We start from the raw sequence: 20,613 nt of genomic DNA, 5'->3' as shown, positions 1-20,613 counted from the left end.
CGACTGAAGTTGGCACAGAGGGAGGAACGGCCGCATGCGTGGAATCTGATCTACTCAGAGATTCGTGAACCACCTTTCTGACCAAAGCCTCTACTTGCTGGTCTTTAGTATCTCTTTCTTTTGCGACTCGAGAAAAACATAAATCGCATAGCGATTTGTCTTCCGGAATTTTAGCTCTGCAACCCCAACAGGATTTTCCTTCCGAGCGACCAGAATGGTGGTGGGAATAGTGCCAAGACCCGGACCTTGATTTGTCAGAGCGGTGTCTGGAAGAGGACTTATGACGTCCCGAATTTGATCTTGAATGGCCACAACATGACCCAGACTGAGTATTATCTTCACGTGCTGACGAACGAAGATCCGGTACAGAAGGGCTAAAAATAGATACAGGGAAAAAACAAAGGAAGAAAAAAAAAAAAAAAAAAAAAAAAAATATATATATATATACATATATATATATATATATATATATATATATATATATATATATATATATATATATATATATAATTATTATTATTTTTTTACTACCCCCAAATCAACCCAACAAACAGGCAGAAAGGAACAATAAAATTCCATCCTACCTGCGGCACAAGGGCTGGCCACAAGGGGGCGAAGAGACATCCATAGGAATAGATTCAGACAAGCTGCAACTAAGTCAATAGCAAAAATATAAATCAATGAATGACACACTACCAGATAGTGCTCCAAATCAGTTAGCCAATAAAGAGTTAAATCAGCCAGGATTAAGCATAAAACTCTTACCCCAATTCCACAGAGCAAGCAGTGAAATCTTTCTCTTTTCTTTTTTTTTTTTTTTTTTTTTTTTTGCTAAAGAGCAGCAGCAAACCTGTCTGAATCTGACAGGTTTTTAAAACTGCCGCCGCTCGTGCGCATGCGCAGTCGCCGCCATATTAACTGTCCTGTGCAAGGGAAAACCAAGCCTCAATTTCAACCGAAGCTTGCAGATGCGCATATGCGTTCCAGCCGCCATCCCCCAAAACAATCGGCATAGGACAAACATACACATACACAGGCTGCCATACGATACCATTCCAGCGCAGCGACTACCCGACCTGGTTCCCATCCATAAGCACGATCTTGGGGATCAATTAAAGGGAAAGGCCTCCCGCTAGTAGCTAAAACGAATGGCCATACTGCTGCTTGCCAGCCAGTGGCTGGATAGTAAGCTCTTCATGGCATACATCCCCATGTCCTCCCTGCTAGTAGCTGGGATACTGGACTCCAGACACCAGAAAATTCCATCATGCGTGCTAACTGTGAACAGGAACCAGAACCAGATTCACGACTCCTTCAGGTAAGAACTACCCCTTTGGTCCTTAAGGAGGAGGACAAAAAAGGAACACGGTCTCTGATTAGGAGCAAAGATTTATGGGAGTGGGGTCCTATGAGGTATGAGAGGCGGGATTAACCCATACGTAGGCTGCCATGGAGTCTGTCAGGAAAGAGGTGTTTTAACTTATGGCAGATTTCATAGGAAGCTTCTGGGACTGATATCTAGCTTTGTGACTATGGTATGTATTTCCTTTTAAATATTGGCAATTAAACTGCCTCACAAAGACAATCGACCAACTGAATATTTCTTATGCTAGTTTCCATTTTCTGTACTTGCTTTTGTAGTCACAAAATGCAAAGTCTGAGGACTCTTCCTCTAATAGCACAGTGTTGGGTGTCTTAGTGACCAATCACCAGTTATATGCTTCTGTTTTTAAAAATGAATTGCAAAAGGGAAATTGTATCTAGATGGAACCCATTGTTATAAACTGTATGTTCAAAAGTACTGTATGTAAATATTACCTAAACCCCCCCCCCTCAGATGCCATCGTCTCCAGGCAGTACAGCATGCCGGTAAGGTTTGGTTATTTTGGTGCCTCTGATGTAGTGGTAAAAGCTGTTATAGCGAAAACACGGAGCATTTAAATAAAGGACAATTTAGCATAATCTCCAATTGTGACTAACAAGTAATAATGATAATATTTATTACAGCAGAAACAACATACAAAACAGGGCACAACAGTTCAGAACTGGTCAAGGCCAACAAAGAAGAAATGCATTTAATGAAAACAGAAGAGTAAGTAGTGCTGATATAGGAAATTGATGTAGGAATTAAAATACAAAATGTCTGAGATTTTCATATTTAAGTTGAACGACAAGAAAACAACTAAATACACAGCAGGTGTGGAACCAGAGTCTAGACTCGCGAGGGCAATGCCAGAAAATATGTTTTTTTCCAGGAAATTTATCGGGGCAATGGCTGGTGTTAGCGCTTTCATCATCACTGCACCGTGGTTGGTACGGTGTCAGGATGATTGAAGTGCATTATCTCTATTATTACATTGTAATATAAATTGAAATGGTTCAACTCACCATAATGCAGAATCAGTGGGAACCCCGAGTGTGTCACTTCCCATGTCGACCTGCCTTCAGATGCGGATTGTCAAGTGCCACATCCCGGCCACAAGTTGCGGATTGTCACTTGCCTGCTACCAGATGTGGATTGTCACTTGCCACACGTGGCGGATTGTCACTTGCCACGTCATCTGCCACACCTTGCGTATTGTCACTTGCCACGTGTTGCTGATTGTCACTTGCCACATCACCTGCCACACGTTGCGGATTATCACGCCACCTGCCACACTACGGATTGTCATTTGCCACACGTTGCTGATTGTCACTTGCCACGTCACCTGCCACATATTGCTGATTATCACTTTGCCATGTCACCTGCCACACATTGCTGATTGTCATTGACCTGCTAAGGTGCAGATTATGACTTGCCAGTGTGAATACAGACGGCAGAGAGATTATGTAATCTCTCTGCTGCACAGTGAGGGTGGAACTACAGTGATGCAGGGCGGGTGGTGAGAGATGATGTCATCTCTCTGCTCCCTGCCCGCCGACTCGCTAGTCCCTGCAGAACCAGCCAAATTTAGATCCATGTATGGGCACCTTTAAAGTGGTTGTAAAGTCTCATGGTTTTTCACCTAATGCATTCCCCCCAGAATCCACCTTTTTCTTTCCTGAGCCTGATCCAACCCAGCAATGTGTGCGAGCGCAGTGGCTCCAGCCATTAGCCCTCGCTGCTGTCATTCATATCCAGTGAAACGGGAGCGAGAGCTGAGTCCCGCTGTCTTTGTCAATGGACAGACGGGGAAAGCGGCTTTTCATGGGGACACTCGATGAAGAGGAGGGGCCTGGAGCGCCGGCAAGGCACCCCAGAAGAAGAGAATTGGTGCTGTTCTGTTTAAAACTATTGCACAGAGCAGGTAAGTATAGGCATACTTGTTTTTATTTTTTTTTAAAACAGGGGTTTGCAACCCCTTTATAGTAAAATTACATGATTCAAAATAAGATTAAAGTGTAAAACTATCCCTATAGTCATCAGTAATCCATTATAAAATATTAAATATTTACTTGTAAAATCTTACCCCGTGCGCAAAATAGCCAGTACTTTCTGTAGGCATGCTTGATCCCTGGGTACATGTTCCAGATCCATCATGTGATTCATTTATTTAATTTTTCTTTGCAATGGTTTTTTTTTTGTGGTTTTGCATAGAGAACATAGTACCAACAATGTTTAGCATCATGTGATTTGACATTGCAGAATACATATCCATGTGACCAAAGTGTCTTGGCACAAGGGCACATAAGTGAAATAAGGGTGTGGCATTTTAGATGGGCACTCCTACCATATGGCCAGTTTAAAAAAAAATGGAATTCATAGAACATTTTAAGCACAGAATTAGTAATCGAGCGAATTAGTGGTATAAGGGTATTAACTAGTATTGGTTACCTTATTGAAATATAACCCTTTTTATGTTGTCTGCTTCCAGCTAACACAGCAGTTCAAGATAAACCGTAGTAACAGGCAGCTGAACACCAGAAGGTTTGTGCTTATATGTCTATATGTACCGTATGTATGGATCTGCTATATGTACTGTGTTTATGTATGTATAGAGTGTATTTGTATGTATGGGTATATGCCAAATTTACCAAATAGAAATTGAGATGTTTCATGTATTTTTTTGACAGTTGGCAGAACGATGAGGGCTTTGGAACAACTCTAACAGTATCTGTCCCTAACCCTAAAGCAAATAGAGGTTCACAGTGAGTAGGATTTAATATTTATTTTTTTAGGAAGAAATCTGTATGAAATTTAACATGAGTTAGAATATTGTGAATACCCCATCACATATCAGCTGGTCTACTGTGGTTTTTTTTTTGGAAATAAAAATATTTGTCCCCCTCTTGTATACTAGGCATACACGTTTTTATTTCCAAACAAGTGGGCTGTGAGCGTGCAGAGGCTGTACAAAAAGTGTGCCCTTTACAGCTTTTAAACCTTTGATCGCTAGACTTTTCTGCAATGTCTGTAACATGAAAAAAGGATCTGGAAAAATGGGACGAGTTTATGCCCATTCACAGGGGCACTGAGGCCCTTAGACTTTGAATATGCCATTTGTTCATGCAGCTTGAACTGCTAGGTGCTGCATGCAGGCAGTATACATTCAGGGGACCGCTCATTCACACACCTGTCGAATTAGGACAAGCGGCTGTGTCTGTGCGGCCGCTGTGTCCCCACACACCTATATTGGCCGAGTGCCCACAACACCTGGAGGCTCAAGCCATATATACAAACAGGCCATTCATGGTCCACAAGAATCGTCTCCTTTGTGCATGAAGAGTTTTTTGTTTTTTTTTTATAATTTAAACCACAGCATACGTAGGGATCTCCCAGAATACTGCAAATAAGCTCAAGAAGATTTGTGCGTTCTGAGTTTGTAAACCATAAATAAAAGTCTAAATTGGTGAATGCGGGGGCTTCTTCATTATGTGTAATACAATCTCATAAAGGAACACTCATAATATATATATTTATATACCTCCCAACTTTTTGAGACGGTAATGAGGAACACCTACTAGCAAAAGTATGTACACATAGGGCTTTTTTTAATCACTATTATTCCTTTATATTGGCTTTTAAAATTTTTACAAATGCAGCAATTTAGAAATTGGATGAAAGGTATAACACCAGGAAACACTTTTTGAAAAATAAATAGTGCATTTTATATACAACTATATAGATCAGATGAAAATGAGGGACAAATGAGGAGGAAAGAGGTACAGAAGGACATTGCTCCAAATCAGGGACAGTCCCTCGAAAATCAGGGACAGTTGGGAGCTATGTATATATAATACTTTGTGCCACAGTAAATAGACCTGGACAGGGTTCAGCAATTAACGACCCACTAACGAGTCCACACCTTCATAGGAGCACTGGCGGGAGGAAAGAGGCTATTGCTCTGCAACACTTTGCTAGTATTTTAAAGAAGAAGTACCATTGTGTTTTTTTTGGGTCCTTGTGGCTTCTGCCCACTACTAAAAGAGATACGGCGGGTATCAGGGTATCAGCATAGAAAGAAGTCAGTATGCTTATATATTTATTTTGTGGCCCAAAAATCTGCTTCCTACTAACTGAAGCCATTTTTTTTTTATTGTGATTTAGATAGAGCAAGGGAGTGTTAGAATCTCTCAGGTTTTTTATTGCTGTCTGTGTCCCTATTAGGGATATTTCCATAAATTTTCTGTCAGGGCGGTATGTGATGAAAAGCCTCTCCAAAAGAGAACACAAACATAGAAAAATGAATTTTTCTTCAAACTGGGAACAGTTAGAAATTTTGACCATTTTTTTTTTTCAGTGTGTCTTCCTGTCACAATGTCAACCACTCCCACCATTTTGTATATGGGTGTCACAGGGACAGGAGTTGAGGGGAAATTTTCCTGGTGGGGTCACAGATGCAATTAAAAACCTGACCTGAATTTTAACACTTGAGCTTCATGCACACGAATGTATGGAGGCATAAAATATGCCTAGTTAAAATTCCCGGCATTTACTTGTGCATGCTCCTACGGTGTATTTCCCAAATGTAGAGGTTAGATGTTCATAAAATACATTGTATGAGCATGAGCAATTAAACATCAATGAAGAAAAGCATTGGGGTTTTACATGAGTACAGGTGCTTGCAAATATTCATTTCTATGGCCAGCCTGACACCCTGCCCACAGCATGTTGGGTGTGAGAAAACATCAGTTATTTTACAATAGGCATATTATATTATATATAGGCCATTCCCATACCCTCCATTTACTATACTACTACTCTGGTCTCCCACGGTACACAAAACATGTTAATGCAATAGTTTTAGTAAATATAATCTGCTAAATACCTTGTCATCAGCAATATATAGCAGTCCTGTGATGTCTATCAGTACCTGGTTAAAGTTTGTTGGAGGAGTTTTCATACTGCACTGGCTGTCCTATCAGAATGCAGGACCCCTAACCCTCTGTCTGGACAGTGCTGATTGGCCATGTGCTGATAACATGCACCCTCCCAAGAAAAAAAAAACTCTCTAGCAATATACACCGAACTGAGCATGTGCAGCCTGACATTTACTCTGTCTTATCCTGACATGTTTTGAGGGCAATACAAGAAGGGGAGGATCTTTGCATACAGGATCAAACAGCCTTTTTACACAATTCAGATGATTAACCCCTTAGGTTTCACAGTGAATATAACAAGCATGTTTTACTATATATACAGTGGTGTGAAAAAGTGTTTGCCCCCTTCCTCATTTCCTGTTCCTTTGCATGTTTGTCACACTTAAGTGTTTCGGAACATCAAACCAATTTAAACAATAGTCAAGGACAACACAAGTAAACACAAAATGCAATTTGTAAATGAAGGTGTTTATTATTAAAGGTGAAAAAAAATCCAAACCATCATGGCCCTGTGTGAAAAAGTGATTGCCCCCTAAACCTAATAACTGGTTGGGCCACCCTTAGCAGCAACAACTGCAACCAAGCGTTTGCGATAACGTGCAATGAGGCTTTTACAGCGTCCTGGAGGAATTTTGGCCCACTCATCTTTGCAGAATTGTCCTAATTCAGTTACATTAGAGGGTTTTTCGAGCATGAACGGCCTTTTTAAGGTCATACCACAACATCTCAATAGGATTCAGGTCAGGACTTTGGCTAGGCCACTCCAAAGTCTTCATTTTGTTTTTCTTCAGCCATTGAAGTGGTGGAAGTGGTGGACTTGCTGGTGTGTTTAGGATCATTGTCCTGCTGCAGAACCCAAGTTCGTTTCAGCTTGAGTACACGAACAGATGGTCGGACATTCTCCTTCAGGATCTCTTGGTAGACAGCAGAATTCATAGTTCCTTTTATCACGGCAAGTCTTCCAGGTCCTGAAGCAGCAAAACAGCCCCAGACCATCACACTACCACCATCATATTTTACTGTTGGTATAATGTTCTTTTTATGAAATGCAGTGTTCCTTCTACGCCAGATATACTTGGACACACACCTTCCAAAGAGTTCCACTTTTGTCTCATCGGCCCACAGAATGTTGTCCCAAACGTCTTGGGGATCATCAAGATGTGTTGTGGAGAAATTGAGACAAGCTTTGATGTTCTTTTTGCTCAGCAGTGGTTTTCTCCTTGGAACTCTGCCATGCAGGCCATTTTTGCCCAGTCTTTTCCTGATGGTGGAGGCATGAACGCTGACCTTAACTGAGGCAAGTGAGGCCTGCAGTTCCTTGGACGTTGTTGTGGGGTCTTTTGTGACCTCTTGGATGAGTCGTCGCTGCGCTCTTGGGGTAATTTTGGGCGGCCGGCCACTCCTGGGAAGGTTCACCACTGTTCCATGTCTTCGCCATTTGTGGATAATGGCTCTCACTGTGGTTCGCTGGATTCCCAAAGCTTTGGAAATGGCTTTATAACGCTTTCCAGACTGATAGATCTCAATTACTTTCTTTCTCAATTGTTCCTGAATTTCTTTGGGTCTCGGCATGATGTGTAGCTTTTAAGGATCTTCTGGTGGACCTTACTGTGTCAAGCAGCTCCTATTTAAGTGATGCCTTGATTGTGAACAGGTGTGGCAATAATCAGGCCTGGGTGTGGCTAGAGAAATTAAACTCAGGTGTGGACAACCACAGTTATAGTATGTTTTAACAAGGGGGGCAATCACTTTTTCACACAGGGCCATGATGGTTTGGATTTTTTTTCACCTTTAATAATAAACACCTTCATTTACAAATTGCATTTTGTGTTTACTTGTGTTGTCCTTGACTATTGTTTAAATTGGTTTGATGTTCCGAAACACTTAAGTGTGACAAACATGCAAAGGAACAGGAAATGAGGAAGGGGGCAAACACTTTTTCACACCACTGTATGCAGACTGATTTTTCTCTTGTGGGTTTAGTAACAATTTAATGTTAACAGGAAGCTCCAGTGCAGAACAGTTTGAATACTTGTTCCTCATTCTGTTAAATGGTGTTTTTTTTTAATTAACTTGTGTTATGCTTTGCGTCTATCTATTAAAGTTCTTCATAGTGAATGAGTAATGCCGCGTACACGCGATCGGACTATCCGGCGGACTTAGTCTGGTGGACAATCCGCCGGACTTTGCAGCGGAGGTCCGCCAGACTTTCCGAATGAGAGGACTTGCACACACACAACCACACACGAACGGACTTTCCGCCGGACTTTCCAAATGAACAGACTTGCCCACACACGGACTAAAGTCTTTTGTGACTTCAGGTACAACGGAAATAGAGAAGGAAGTCAATGTCGCTGCCTCCATGGGTGAGCTTGACACCTTGCGAGCCCCGTTGCCTGGTATGGGTTTGATTTTGATGAGGACAAGGGCCTCTTCCTGACAACCTTGGCCGTTGGTTATCAGGGCCTGCGGGCAGGGGGCTTATGGGAATCCGGGAACCCTCTTTAATAAGGGGGCCCCCGGATCCCGGCCCCCCACCCTATGTGAATGAGTATGGGGTACATCGTACCCCTATCCATTCACCTGGGGGGAAAAGTGTCAATAAAAAAAAACACTACACAGGTTTTTAAAGTAGTTTATCAGGAAGCTCCGGGGGTCTTCTCTGCACTTTCCGGTTATTCTCGCCGGGCTCCTCCTCTATCTTCTGCTCTTTTGCCGCTCTTTTGCTAGCGGGGGAGCGTCACCGTCTTCTTCTTTCTTCTTTTCTTCCGATGTTGACACGACACTCTCTCCCCCTGGGCAGACAGATTCACAGAAGGAAATCTGATGAACTGTTGGCAGACTTTGCAGATTTTTAGAAGCTTACCCACCTCTGATTTTCTGGTCCAAATTTTAGTGGAAAAAATGATATACTAACATGTTCCAAGTGCTCCCCTGCTCTCTTCAAAACATATCAATACAAACAGACCTCAGATGTTACCTTACCCTGTTCCCAGGTGGTCAGCAATGCTTGTCTCGTATTCCAGCTTTGCCTACATCTGAGCTTGCGATGTTTGGTGGTGTAGTACTGTGTGTGCTCATCACTTCATAGACTGTACTGAGTGGCCCATAGAGCAATAGATTTATAAGCAGCCCAACACGGACATAGCATGCGCATGCTTAATACTGTGCTCCCACTGACTAGTATTCAGATGTAAATAAAGGAACACAGAGTTGGTGGTGTACCTGGAAGGAAAGTGAATTGTTTATCTGAAGTCTGCTATTATGCATTTGTATTTTGTAAGGAGGTTTGGGAAGTATTATAGACTCTCGGTTCCACTTTATCAACCACTTGCTAACCAGGCCTTTTATAGAATTATTTGTTTACAATTTTAAATTGGTATTTTGGTCTTTTAAACAAATCTTTGGGGAAAAAAATACACTTTATTGAATAAAAAAAAAAAACAATAGTTACCTCAATTGTTTGTATAATGTGAAAGATTATTCAAAAATGATTTATCTGTTCTCACTGTACACATTACAGTACCAACATCCCAAAAAGATTAATATATATAAAGAACTTGGAGGTAGAGGACTTTATGGTACCAATTACAAATATGAAACACATAGTAGATAATAAAAGTAAAACATTTGAATTTATTTATTATTTATACTAAAAATTCACAAGCACATGGAACCTGCATTTGTTTCAATTCCTTACAGTCCATACAAAGAGCCTGCTACAGGGAAACAAACAGAATTCCACCATAAAAACAACATGTTCTCCGTCCCAATTTTTTCGACATGTTTCGCCTTAGCGGCTTCTTCAGGAACAAAGGACTTGGAGTATTCAATCCACAAGGAAAAGGATATATTACAATCTAAATGTACATATAAAGGAAAAAGAATTGTATAATTTAACAATAAGTAAAGTAAATTACAAACAATATTAAAGAGATTTGGAAAATGTACAGATCATATTTGCAAACGTGTGGCTCAAAACCCCATACACAAAGAAAAAGGCCTTATGGACAGAAACCCACCCCCTGCCTTTCTACAAAGCTAAATGTTACATAGGAATTGACCACCTTGTTTGTTCATCTTCCTCCTTTTTTTTTGGAGGTAAGGGGGCTATGTAACATTTAGCTTTGTAGAAAGGCAGGGGGTGGGTGTCAGGAACCATGAAACAGACAGAGACAGAAGTACAGTCAAATCACGCTTGTTTATTAATAAAAATAAAAAGGTAAATAGAAAAAAGCATAGTCAAGCATAGCCAGAGTCCAGTAGCCAGATCGGGTAGTCAGCCAGTCCAAAGTTCATAAACCAGATCGGGTAATCAGCCAGTCCAGACGTCAGGGATCCAAGGAGAGTTACTACAAGCAGGATAGAAGCCAGGAGGGATGTCAGCAAGCCAGTCTTGAAACAAACAGCAGGAGATGGTTCCTAGAGATGTGACCAACGTGAAGGCAATGGAGAAATGAGCTGGAAGGCTTTAAATAGGCAGGTCAGATGAGCATCATCGGGAACAGCTGGTAACTGTGGAAAGAGAAGAGAGCTGGCAATTAGCCGACAGCTGAGCGGCCAGCCCAGTGGAGGAAGGGCTAAGCCAGCCCTGACAGTGGGTTTCTGAACATAAGGCCTTTTTCTTTGTGTATGGGGTTAGGAGCCACATGTTTGCAAATATGATCTGTACATTTTCTGCCATAACCCCAGTACTAAACGTCAAAGTAATGAGACATATATACTGTGGAAGGTCAGTTTAAGCCCTTGTACACACGGTCGGACATTCCGACAACCAAATCCGTTGCATACACACAGTCGGACAAAGTTGTCAGAAAATCCGATCATACTTAACGTGATGACGTTATTTCGTTAGGACGGGACTACGTTCAGGCTAGTAGCCAATAGCTTTGGTCTAGCAATTTGATCTGAGCATGCGTGGCACTTTGTCCGATCGGAATTCTGTACACATGATCGGACTAAGTCCGATCGGATCATGTTGTCGGAAAATTTTATAGCCCAGCTGGAAAACTTGGTCCGTCGGATACTCCGACAGAAACAGTCTGATGGAGCCCACACACTGTCAGATTATCCGACAACACGGTCTTATCGGACATTGTCCATCGGAATGTCTGACCGTGTGTACAAGGGCTAAGAAAAGAAACATGAAATAACACATAGGAAACAGAGATCATTGGCTGTTTTGAATGTGACTGCTCTAAAATGATTAAAGTGGAAATCTGATTGGCTGGTTATGCATGCTGTTAATAATTGTGCCCTCTTGCTGAATGTTAAATTTGCCATTTTGAATTACTGAACCTCCTTGCTGTATTGATAAATGGATTTGTCATATTTTGGTTCTATTGTGCAAATGCTGCCTACGCTATGTCATTTCTAGAAAACCAATGTTCCCCTATTTTACTCAATGTCACAGAGCCATCAAACCAGGAATAAAGCAACCTGGTGGTAAATTTAAGAAAACAGGAGTTCGGCCATCAGGACCTCCTCCGAAAGGTGTGCCTTTGAGATTCAACTTCCGAGCTATGGCTAATCACGTGAGTTCATTTTTTATCTCAATTACTCAGACCTGGAATGTAATGCCTAACATAGCAAAAGTGGTTGTAGTGGTGACAATATTGCACAAATTGCAAGGGGACACAAGGGCAGCAAACGGTGAAAGCTATATTACTCATGTCTAAAGCAAAGTATATCATAGTATATGTATATAAAAATATAGTGTATTATATATTACAGTTTGCCAGGATTTATATGTGGTGGCTGCATTCATTTTGTTTTTCAGACTTATTTTGGCTCTATTTTCACCTGGTGATCCTACAAAATAATTCATGTCTATGCTTTTTCCTCCATTGTATCTATGTGGCAGCCACAGTTGTCACACAGACTGGACTTGTCTGTCTTTATTCATCTACATTATATGGTGGATTGAAGGGACTAGTAGTTTAACCAAGACAAGTTCTTGCTTTCTTTTCAGCTCACAAGGACACTGTATTTTCAGCAAGATCAAAAGGTATTTTGTGTACTTGCTGAAAATGTTCTTATCCTGAAAACTTGTAAAATAAAGAATACCCAACATTTCATATTACTGATATGTGCCTGCTGTGCCATGCATTTTTATGAAAATGTATTTTTTAGACCGTTTTTTTATGGGGCTTGTGTCCACCAGCATCCTAACAACAACCATTAATTAAAATAAAGTATTGCACTTACAGTACAATGTAGCAGTAAAACAAAAGCCTGAAGTCTGCTGTGTCGGCCAATGTACGAACAGACAACCCGTCCTTCTGGATATACGAATGGAGCGTGAGGTGACTTCAGATGACTTGAGACTGCAGACATGGTACAGAAGATGGTCAGAATGCAGACATGGTACAGGAGATGGCCAGAGACTGCAGACATAATACAGGAGATGGTCAGAGACTGCAGACATGATACAATAGATGGTCAGAGACTGTAGACATGATACAAGAGATGGTCAGCGACTGCAGATATAATACTGAAGATGGCCAGAGACTGCATACAGTGGTGTGAAAAAGTGTTTGCCCCCTTTCTCATTTCCTGTTCCTTTGCATGTTTGTCACACTTAAGTGTTTCGGAACATCAAACCAATTTAAACAATAGTCAAGGACAACACAAGTAAACACAAAATGCAATTTGTAAATGAAGGTGTTTATTATTAAAGGTGAAAAAAAATCCAAACCACCATGGCCCTGTGTGAAAAAGTGATTGCCCCCTAAACCTAATAACTGGTTGGGCCACCCTTAGCAGCAAAAACTGCAACCAAGCGTTTGCGATAACATGCAATGAGGCTTTTACAGCGTCCTGGAGGAATTTTGGCCCACTCATCTTTGCAGAATTGTCCTAATTCAGTTACATTAGAGGGTTTTCGAGCATGAACGGCCTTTTTAAGGTCATACCACAACATCTCAATAGGATTCAGGTCAGGACTTTGGCTAGGCCACTCCAAAGTCTTCATTTTGTTTTTCTTCAGCCATTCGGTGGTGGACTTGCTGCTGTGTTTAGGATCATTGTCCTGCTGCAGAACCCAAGTTCGTTTCAGCTTGAGTACACGAACAGATGGTCGGACATTCTCCTTCAGGATCTCTTGGTAGACAGCAGAATTCATAGTTCCTTTTATCACGGCAAGTCTTCCAGGTCCTGAAGCAGCAAAACAGCCCCAGACCATCACACTACCACCACCATATTTTACTGTTGGTATAATGTTCTTTTTATGAAATGCAGTGTTCCTTCTACGCCAGATATAATTGGATACACACCTTCCAAAGAGTTCCACTTTTGTCTCATCGGTCCACAGAATGTTGTCCCAAAAGTCTTGGGGATCATCAAGATGTGTTGTGGAGAAATTGAGACGAGCTTTGATGTTCTTTTTGCTCAGCAGTGGTTTTCTCCTTGGAACTCTGCCATGCAGGCCATTTTTGCCCAGTCTTTTCCTGATGGTGGAGGCATGAACGCTGACCTTAACTGAGGCAAGTGAGGCCTGCAGTTCCTTGGACGTTGTTGTGGGGTCTTTTGTGACCTCTTGGATGAGTCGTCGCTGCGCTCTTGGGGTAATTTTGGGCGGCCGGCCACTCCTGGGAAGGTTCACCACTGTTCCATGTCTTCGCCATTTGTGGATAATGGCTCTCACTGTGGTTCGCTGGATTCCCAAAGCTTTGGAAATGGCTTTATAACCCTTTCCAGACTGATAGATCTCAATTACTTTCTTTCTCAATTGTTCCTGAATTTCTTTGGGTCTCGGCATGATGTGTAGCTTTTAAGGATCTTCTGGTGGACCTTACTTTGTCAAGCAGCTTCTATTTAAGTGATGCCTTGATTGTGAACAGGTGTGGCAATAATCAGGCCTGGGTGTGGCTAGAGAAATTGAACTCAGGTGTGGACAACCACAGTTATAGTATGTTTTAACAAGGGGGCAATCACTTTTTCACACAGGGCCATGATGGTTTGGATTTTTTTTCACCTTTAATAATAAACACCTTCATTTACAAATTGCATTTTGTGTTTACTTGTGTTGTCCTTGACTATTGTTTACATTGGTTTGATGTTCCGAAACACTTAAGTGTGACAAACATGCAAAGGAACAGGAAATGAGGAAGGGGGCAAACACTTTTTCACACCACTGTATATAATACTGAAGATGGTCAGAGACTGCAGATATAATACAGGAGCTGGTCAGAGACTGCATTTCCTATGGATGTTAGTAGATAATGGCCGATCGGCCCTCTCACCTGACCCACCGAAACAGTTACAGGAGTCAGCTCACTCTGAATTGCCTGTGGCGACTCCGCTGAGTAGCACGCAGATCTGTATTCTGGCAATGACTCCATTCCTTTCTCAGCCAGGGATGGCGCTAGGCTATGTGGCTTTCCCTCTGGTGGCGCAGGGCAGCGGGGTTCTCTCTCTGATGGTGTTCTCTCAGCACTGTCCTCTCCCTCTGGAGCCCTGGGTGTACTTCCCTGAAAGCTTTCCCGGGCTCCTGGCTCTCTCTCTCTCTCCCATTCAGCTGAACATGCTACAGTTGGGCTGTCAGTCTTCAGGACTCCATGTCCTACAATCCTCTTCTCTGCTCCTTATTCTATTCTATTTCTTCCCTGGTTGATATGAAGGCGGGGGAAGAAACATAGTGGGCAGCTGTGTTTGCCAGTGCTGCTCACTAGTACAGCAGTGCACGTGAGGAGGAGAGGGAGGGGGGAAAGAAGAGCCCACAGCTGCAGTGGGTAGGGTTGGTGTCACCAGGTGCGGTATACCATGGTATCGCCCCCCCTTCCACCAACTACAGTCGCCTCTCAGTACAGACCCCCCTGCACTAAGTATAGACCCCCTTCATCAGTATAGACCCCCCAGGACAAACCACCCCCTCTATTAGTACAGACCCCCACCAGGACAAACCCCCCTCCATTAGTACAGATCCCCCCATGACAAACCCCCCCCCATTAGTACAGACCCTCCCAGGACAAACCCCCTCCATTATTACAGACCCTCCCAGGACAAACCTCCTCCATTAGTACAGACCCTCCCAGGACAAACCCCTCCCCTCCATTAGTACAGACCCCCCAGGAGAAACTCCCCTCCATTAGTACAGACTCCCCAGGACAAACCCCCCCTTCATTAGTGCAGACTCCCCAGATCAAATCCCCATTCATTAGTACAGACCCCACAGAACAAAGCCCCCGCCTTCATTAGTACAGACCCCCCAGAACAAACCCCCCTCCATTAGTACAAACCCCCCCCCAGGAGAAACCCCCTTCCATTAGTACAGATCCCCCCAGGACAAACCACCCCCCCACCATTAGTACAGATCCCCCAGGACAAACCCTCCTCCATTACATTAGTACAGACCCCCCCAGGACAAACCCCCCCCTATTAGTAGAGACCCCACAGAACAAGCCCCCTCTCCACTGGGGTACATAAAAACAACCAGGCGGGAGCTATAGAGGAGAGTGCGCAGCCACGCCACCTGGGTAGAGAGCAGATAGAGACAGGCTTGAGCGGAAGTGAGAGGCAGAGAAGGAGAACATGTGTCAGGCACGGTGACAGCCTGCCCCCCCCCAGCAACGTCAATGTGTGGCTGGTCTCTCTCCACACAGAGACCAGCCACTCTGATCTCCGGCGGCTGCTCTACTTCTCTGACAGGAGGAGTGAGGGAGAACGGGCTTCAGCAGCCAAAAACACAGCGGCGGCGGTGACCTGCGGAGAGAGACTCCTCTGGACACAGAGAGGAGGAGGAAGGGGAGCACTCTGGCGCTTCAGTGCCCCCACCTCTCTGGCGCCCGCGTGCACTGCACCCCGAGTACCAGCCTGGGAGCGGCCCTGTCCTGTTCCCATTTAGCCTTATGGGGTAAGAAAGCCAGAGTTATTTGAAAATCGACTAGCTTTAGATATACAATAAATAAGACACATTACCCCTTTTTAATCTAAGGCAACTCCACTTCTGTTGGGCACACATAGCATGCTGAACTTGGAAATATCTAAAAAAGCTGGTTCTAGGGATTTAAAACTCAACTTGTGATTGTTAAAAAGATTTCAAAACATTATCCTTAAAAAGCTGATGAACATATCTTATGCCTTGGATTCCCACTGTTCAAATATGCCTAATTTAGCAACCTCCAAAAAACTATTGTTTTCTCACAAAAGGATCTATATGGAAAATCCCTCATACCAGGCTCCCCCAAAACAAATACTGTAGCTGATGACTTTTAACATAAGGACACTTACCTGTCCAGAGATCCAGTGAAGTGCTCACCCCGAACCGATTCTTCAGTCAGGCACCGGCATAGTCAGTATGGGAAACAGGAAATGAAGCCTTGCAGCTTCACAGCCTGTTTCCTACTGCACATGCGGGGGCCACGCTACACCTTATGAATGATCACATAGTTTTCTGGGAACTGTGATGTGACCCAGAAGACTGTGGGGGAATGAGGGGAGCTGCTCTCCCCTTCCCCAAAAAGTGCCAAGTGAGCCAGTGGAGGGGGGGGGAGGTTGCGAACAAGCGGAGCTTCCCCTTTTGGGTGAAGCTCTACTTTAACCACTTGGGATCCGCGCTATTGCCAAATGACGGCATTAGCGCGGATCTACTTTTCCGGGACTACGTCTATTGACGTCGTCCCGGGTACGAGCGGCCTGCGCGCGCCCTGAGGGGCGCGCGTGGCGCGCTCTGTGATCGGCGAGTCCGTGAGACTCGCCTGATCACCGATCCGTGCAAGGGGTCGATCCCGACCCCTTATCACGTGATCAGCTGTCAGCCAATGACAGCTGATCATGTGATAGAACGGAGCCGGTAATCGGCTATTATTCCTCCTCGCGCTGACAGCGCGAGGAGAAAAAAAAAGAGGCGATCACCGGCGGCCGTGATCGGGACATCAGTCCCGATCACGGCCAGCCCTGCCAGTGCCACCTCATTAAAAAATAAGTGCCCTTGTTAGTGCCACCCAGTAGTGCCCATAGTGCCACCCAGCAAAAAAGCCGATCACAGGCGGCCGTGATCGGGACATCAGTCCCGATCACGGCCAGCAATACAGCTGACCACCTGCCCCCTGCCAGTGCCCACCTGCCCACCGCAGTGCCATCCTGAATAAAAGTAAGTTCCCCCACATCAGTGCCACCCACAGTGCCCATAGTGCCCACAGTGCCACCCACAGTGCCACCCACAGTGCCATCCAGCAGTGCCACCAACAGTGCCACCCACAGTGCCCACAATGTGCCTCAAAGGTGCTGCACCCCAGTGCCGCCCATCAGTGCCCAGCAGTGCCGCCCATCAGTGCCCAGCAGTGCCACCTATCAGAGCCACCTATCAGTGCCCATCAGTCCCATCTATCAGTGGTACCTATCAGTGCCCATCCGTGCCACCCATCCGTGCCACTTATCCGTGCCACCCATCCATGCCATCTTATCTGTGCCCATCTTTGCCCATCAGTGCCGCCTTATCTGTGCCCATCGGTGCCGCCTTATCTGTGCCTATTAGTGCCGCCTTAACTATGCCTATCAGTGCCCACCAGTGCAGCCTATCAGTGCCCACCAATGCAGCCTATTAGTGCCCACCAATGCAGCCCATCAGTGCCCACCAATGCAGCCATCAGTGCCGCCTAATCAGCGCACTTCAATGAAGGAGAAAAATGACCCGTTTGCAAAATTTTATAACAAACTATTAAAACATGATTTTTTTTTTTTTTTTTTTGCATCTTTTTTTGTTTGTTTAGCAAAAAATAAAACTCCGAGCTGTAACTAAATACCACCAAAAGAAAGCTCTATTTGTGGGAAAAAAATGATAAAAATTTCATTTGGGTACAGTGTTGTATGCCCGCGCAATTGTCATTCAAAGTGCATCAGCGCTGAAAGCTGAAAATTGGTCTGGGACTGAGGGGGGTTTAAGTGCCCAGTAAGCAAGTGGTTAAACATGGATTTGACTATGTCCCAAATTTTTGGGATCATTAATAACCCGAGAAAAGATTTAAAATACAATAACTTCTAACAGCAAGATCACCGACAGGTTACCTAAGATATTTTGAACAATTAGTTGCATAGAGTCATGATTTCCAATACCAAGAAGACTTATCAAGTGTTGAATCTGGGCAGCTATATAATATAGCCGCATATTTAGGAGTGCCAATCCCCCTTGATCTAAGGGATTCCCTTACCTACCAACTCAAAAAATAAAGCATCAACAATACAAAACCAGCCCTTAGGAATCCAAATGGGTGCGGTCTGTAATAAATACAGCAGCTGAGGGAGCCATATAATTCTAATTAAGTATGTGACGCACCAACTTTTACACTTGAGACAAATCAGAGACAAATAATGCTTTGGACAAGAAGAAATATTCATGCCCAGATAAAGGAATGAATCTACAATTTTAATCAAGGCAAATTAGTCCTTAAAGAGTCTAATGGAAGTAGACCATTAGACCTAAACCTGAAAACAAAAAAACCTGCATATCAAGAACATTGATGGAAGTGGAGGCGCTTGGAATAAATCCAGATTGGTCCTCATGAACCAGTTTAGAAATATATGGTGCCAGGCAATTAACGAGAACTTTTCACCAAAAGCTTGGTAATTATTTGTTTGCTTTGGTACCTGTCCTCCAGGGTGCTTCTCAGCTCCTTGTGCCCTTTATTTGACAATCTCTTGCCCATTAGCCTAGGAAACAGCCATTACTGAATTCTGAGATTCAGTTCCCATTGATTTCAGTGGTCTTCTGATTCAGCATATGAATCTCAGTAAAGTTCACCAAGCGTACCCCAAATTGAACCCCTGTTATTTTTTACTGAGGTTTTCTAGAGAGGGTATATAATAGTGTGCAGAGGGTTCTTCCAAAATTTTTGGTGTTAACATGTGGTCACACCTATTTATCACCTGATGAAATATATACACATAGAGCTATTAGGAATTGAGCACAGGTTCTGTATATGCTACTTCCAAACTGAGCCCAGTTACATTCAGTTGATCATTAGGCACAGATAGAAAATTATATAAAGGCAAGTTTGTGTTTTATTCTGTAACATAAACTGTGTTTCAATTCATATGCAATTGTTATTCAGTGGTTACCATTGACCTAAATGTTGTATGTTTTACGTTATGTGTCAAAGATTGTTTTAGCAAGGGTGGCAAATAAAAGTGCTAATGCAATCTTCTGTATTCTGCAGACTAATGTCACACTGAATGATCGGTTTTCCTCCCTCAAGATTAAAGGACAGTTTACACCCGCCAGAAGAGGGGGTCGGACAGTCACTCTTGCTTAACATCAATTTTATTTCCCAGGAAAAGAGGAACACAGCTAAATTTCAACTTCTGCTCTAGGACATTTACTTCTGGATGGACAAGTCACATTCAATGCAATGCATTGTGGACCTGTGCTATAGAACTTAATTATGTTCAGGTTTTTGTGCTGACAGTGTAACAAAATCCAATTAATTGCACCATGTATCAAAAAGGAATTTAAAGAATATTGAGTAAACTATAATGGCTGCAAATACTTATAGACTTGCTGTGTTGGACTGATATTATTCATGATCTTAGGTCTAGGATGTTGGTCTGCTGTTTTATGCTATCGGAAAAAAAAGCTTGTTGCTTGACTGTGCTCATTTAAAGGGATGTACATATTGGTTATAGTACATGCTGTTTGTCTGTTAAGTCTTTTAACAAACATACTGATTTTATTTTCGTCTGCTCACTATGGTTTCTTCATGGCTTTTCACAAATGCCACCTGGATACATCATGTTATGTCCCAGACAATGGAACGGCCCTTTAAGAGGTTTATCACTTCGGGAGGCAGGGCGGGGCTTAAGATCATTGCGGTCACGTAATCCATAAACTCAGATACGAAAACTCCAGAATGCGAGCAGCAATTGGGAGCTTTTGGGTTAAGTGCCCTTAACTGTGCCTGGTGTGTGCATCACATGCGCACTCAGCACAGCTGTATTGACAGCAATTCACGCAAATATGCAGCCTCTTGGTGCCAAGGACTAGGGGCCAAGAGGCCACATATTTGCGTGCAGGCGACGCCAAGGGTTTAAGCTTCAGTAAGAATTGTGATATGAAGCCGGCAGTATGCATTACCCAATTTCTGACCCTGCACAAACCCCCAACCCTAGGAACCCCAGTTTTGTTACACTTTGCTGCTCAAGCAGTATACTTAAAGTGACATTAATGGTATTTTTTAATGTTTTAAAATAACAAACATGTTATACGCTCTGTGATGTGGTTTTGCACAGAGCAGCCCCAATCCTCCTCTTCTCGGGTCCCCCACTGATGCTCCTGGTCCCTTCTTTTCCCTGAGTGCCCCAAAGCAAGATGCTAGCTAT

General features: G+C 43.3%; 1 protein-coding gene across 2 annotated transcripts in view; it reads left to right on the top strand.

Annotated features, from left to right (window-relative positions):
* Positions 1–19,791, top strand: part of LOC143924125 (UAP56-interacting factor-like) — an 87,215-nt gene extending 67,424 nt beyond the window's left edge. Inside the window, exons 5-9 of one of the 2 annotated variants that reach the window (XM_077448316.1) lie at positions 2,011–2,092; positions 3,855–3,907; positions 4,054–4,128; positions 11,714–11,834; positions 19,455–19,791. In XM_077448316.1, coding sequence (XP_077304442.1) covers positions 2,011–2,092; positions 3,855–3,907; positions 4,054–4,128; positions 11,714–11,834; positions 19,455–19,550 — 427 coding nt within the window. In that variant the 3' untranslated portion in view covers positions 19,551–19,791. Of the gene's footprint in view, positions 1–2,007; positions 2,093–3,854; positions 3,908–4,053; positions 4,129–11,713; positions 11,835–19,454 lie in introns of both variants that reach the window. The other variant, XM_077448228.1, reaches the window with a different exon arrangement.
* Positions 19,792–20,613: the final 822 nt, after the last annotated feature.

This window comes from Lithobates pipiens, unplaced genomic scaffold (genome assembly GCF_037356315.1).
Source record: "Lithobates pipiens isolate NorthernLeopardFrog02 unplaced genomic scaffold, aLitPip1_a1.2 Scaffold_1, whole genome shotgun sequence".
Lineage (NCBI taxonomy): Eukaryota > Metazoa > Chordata > Amphibia > Anura > Ranidae > Lithobates > Lithobates pipiens.
Note: the sequence above shows the minus strand (reverse complement) of the source record. Positions and strands in the feature narration are given on the sequence as shown.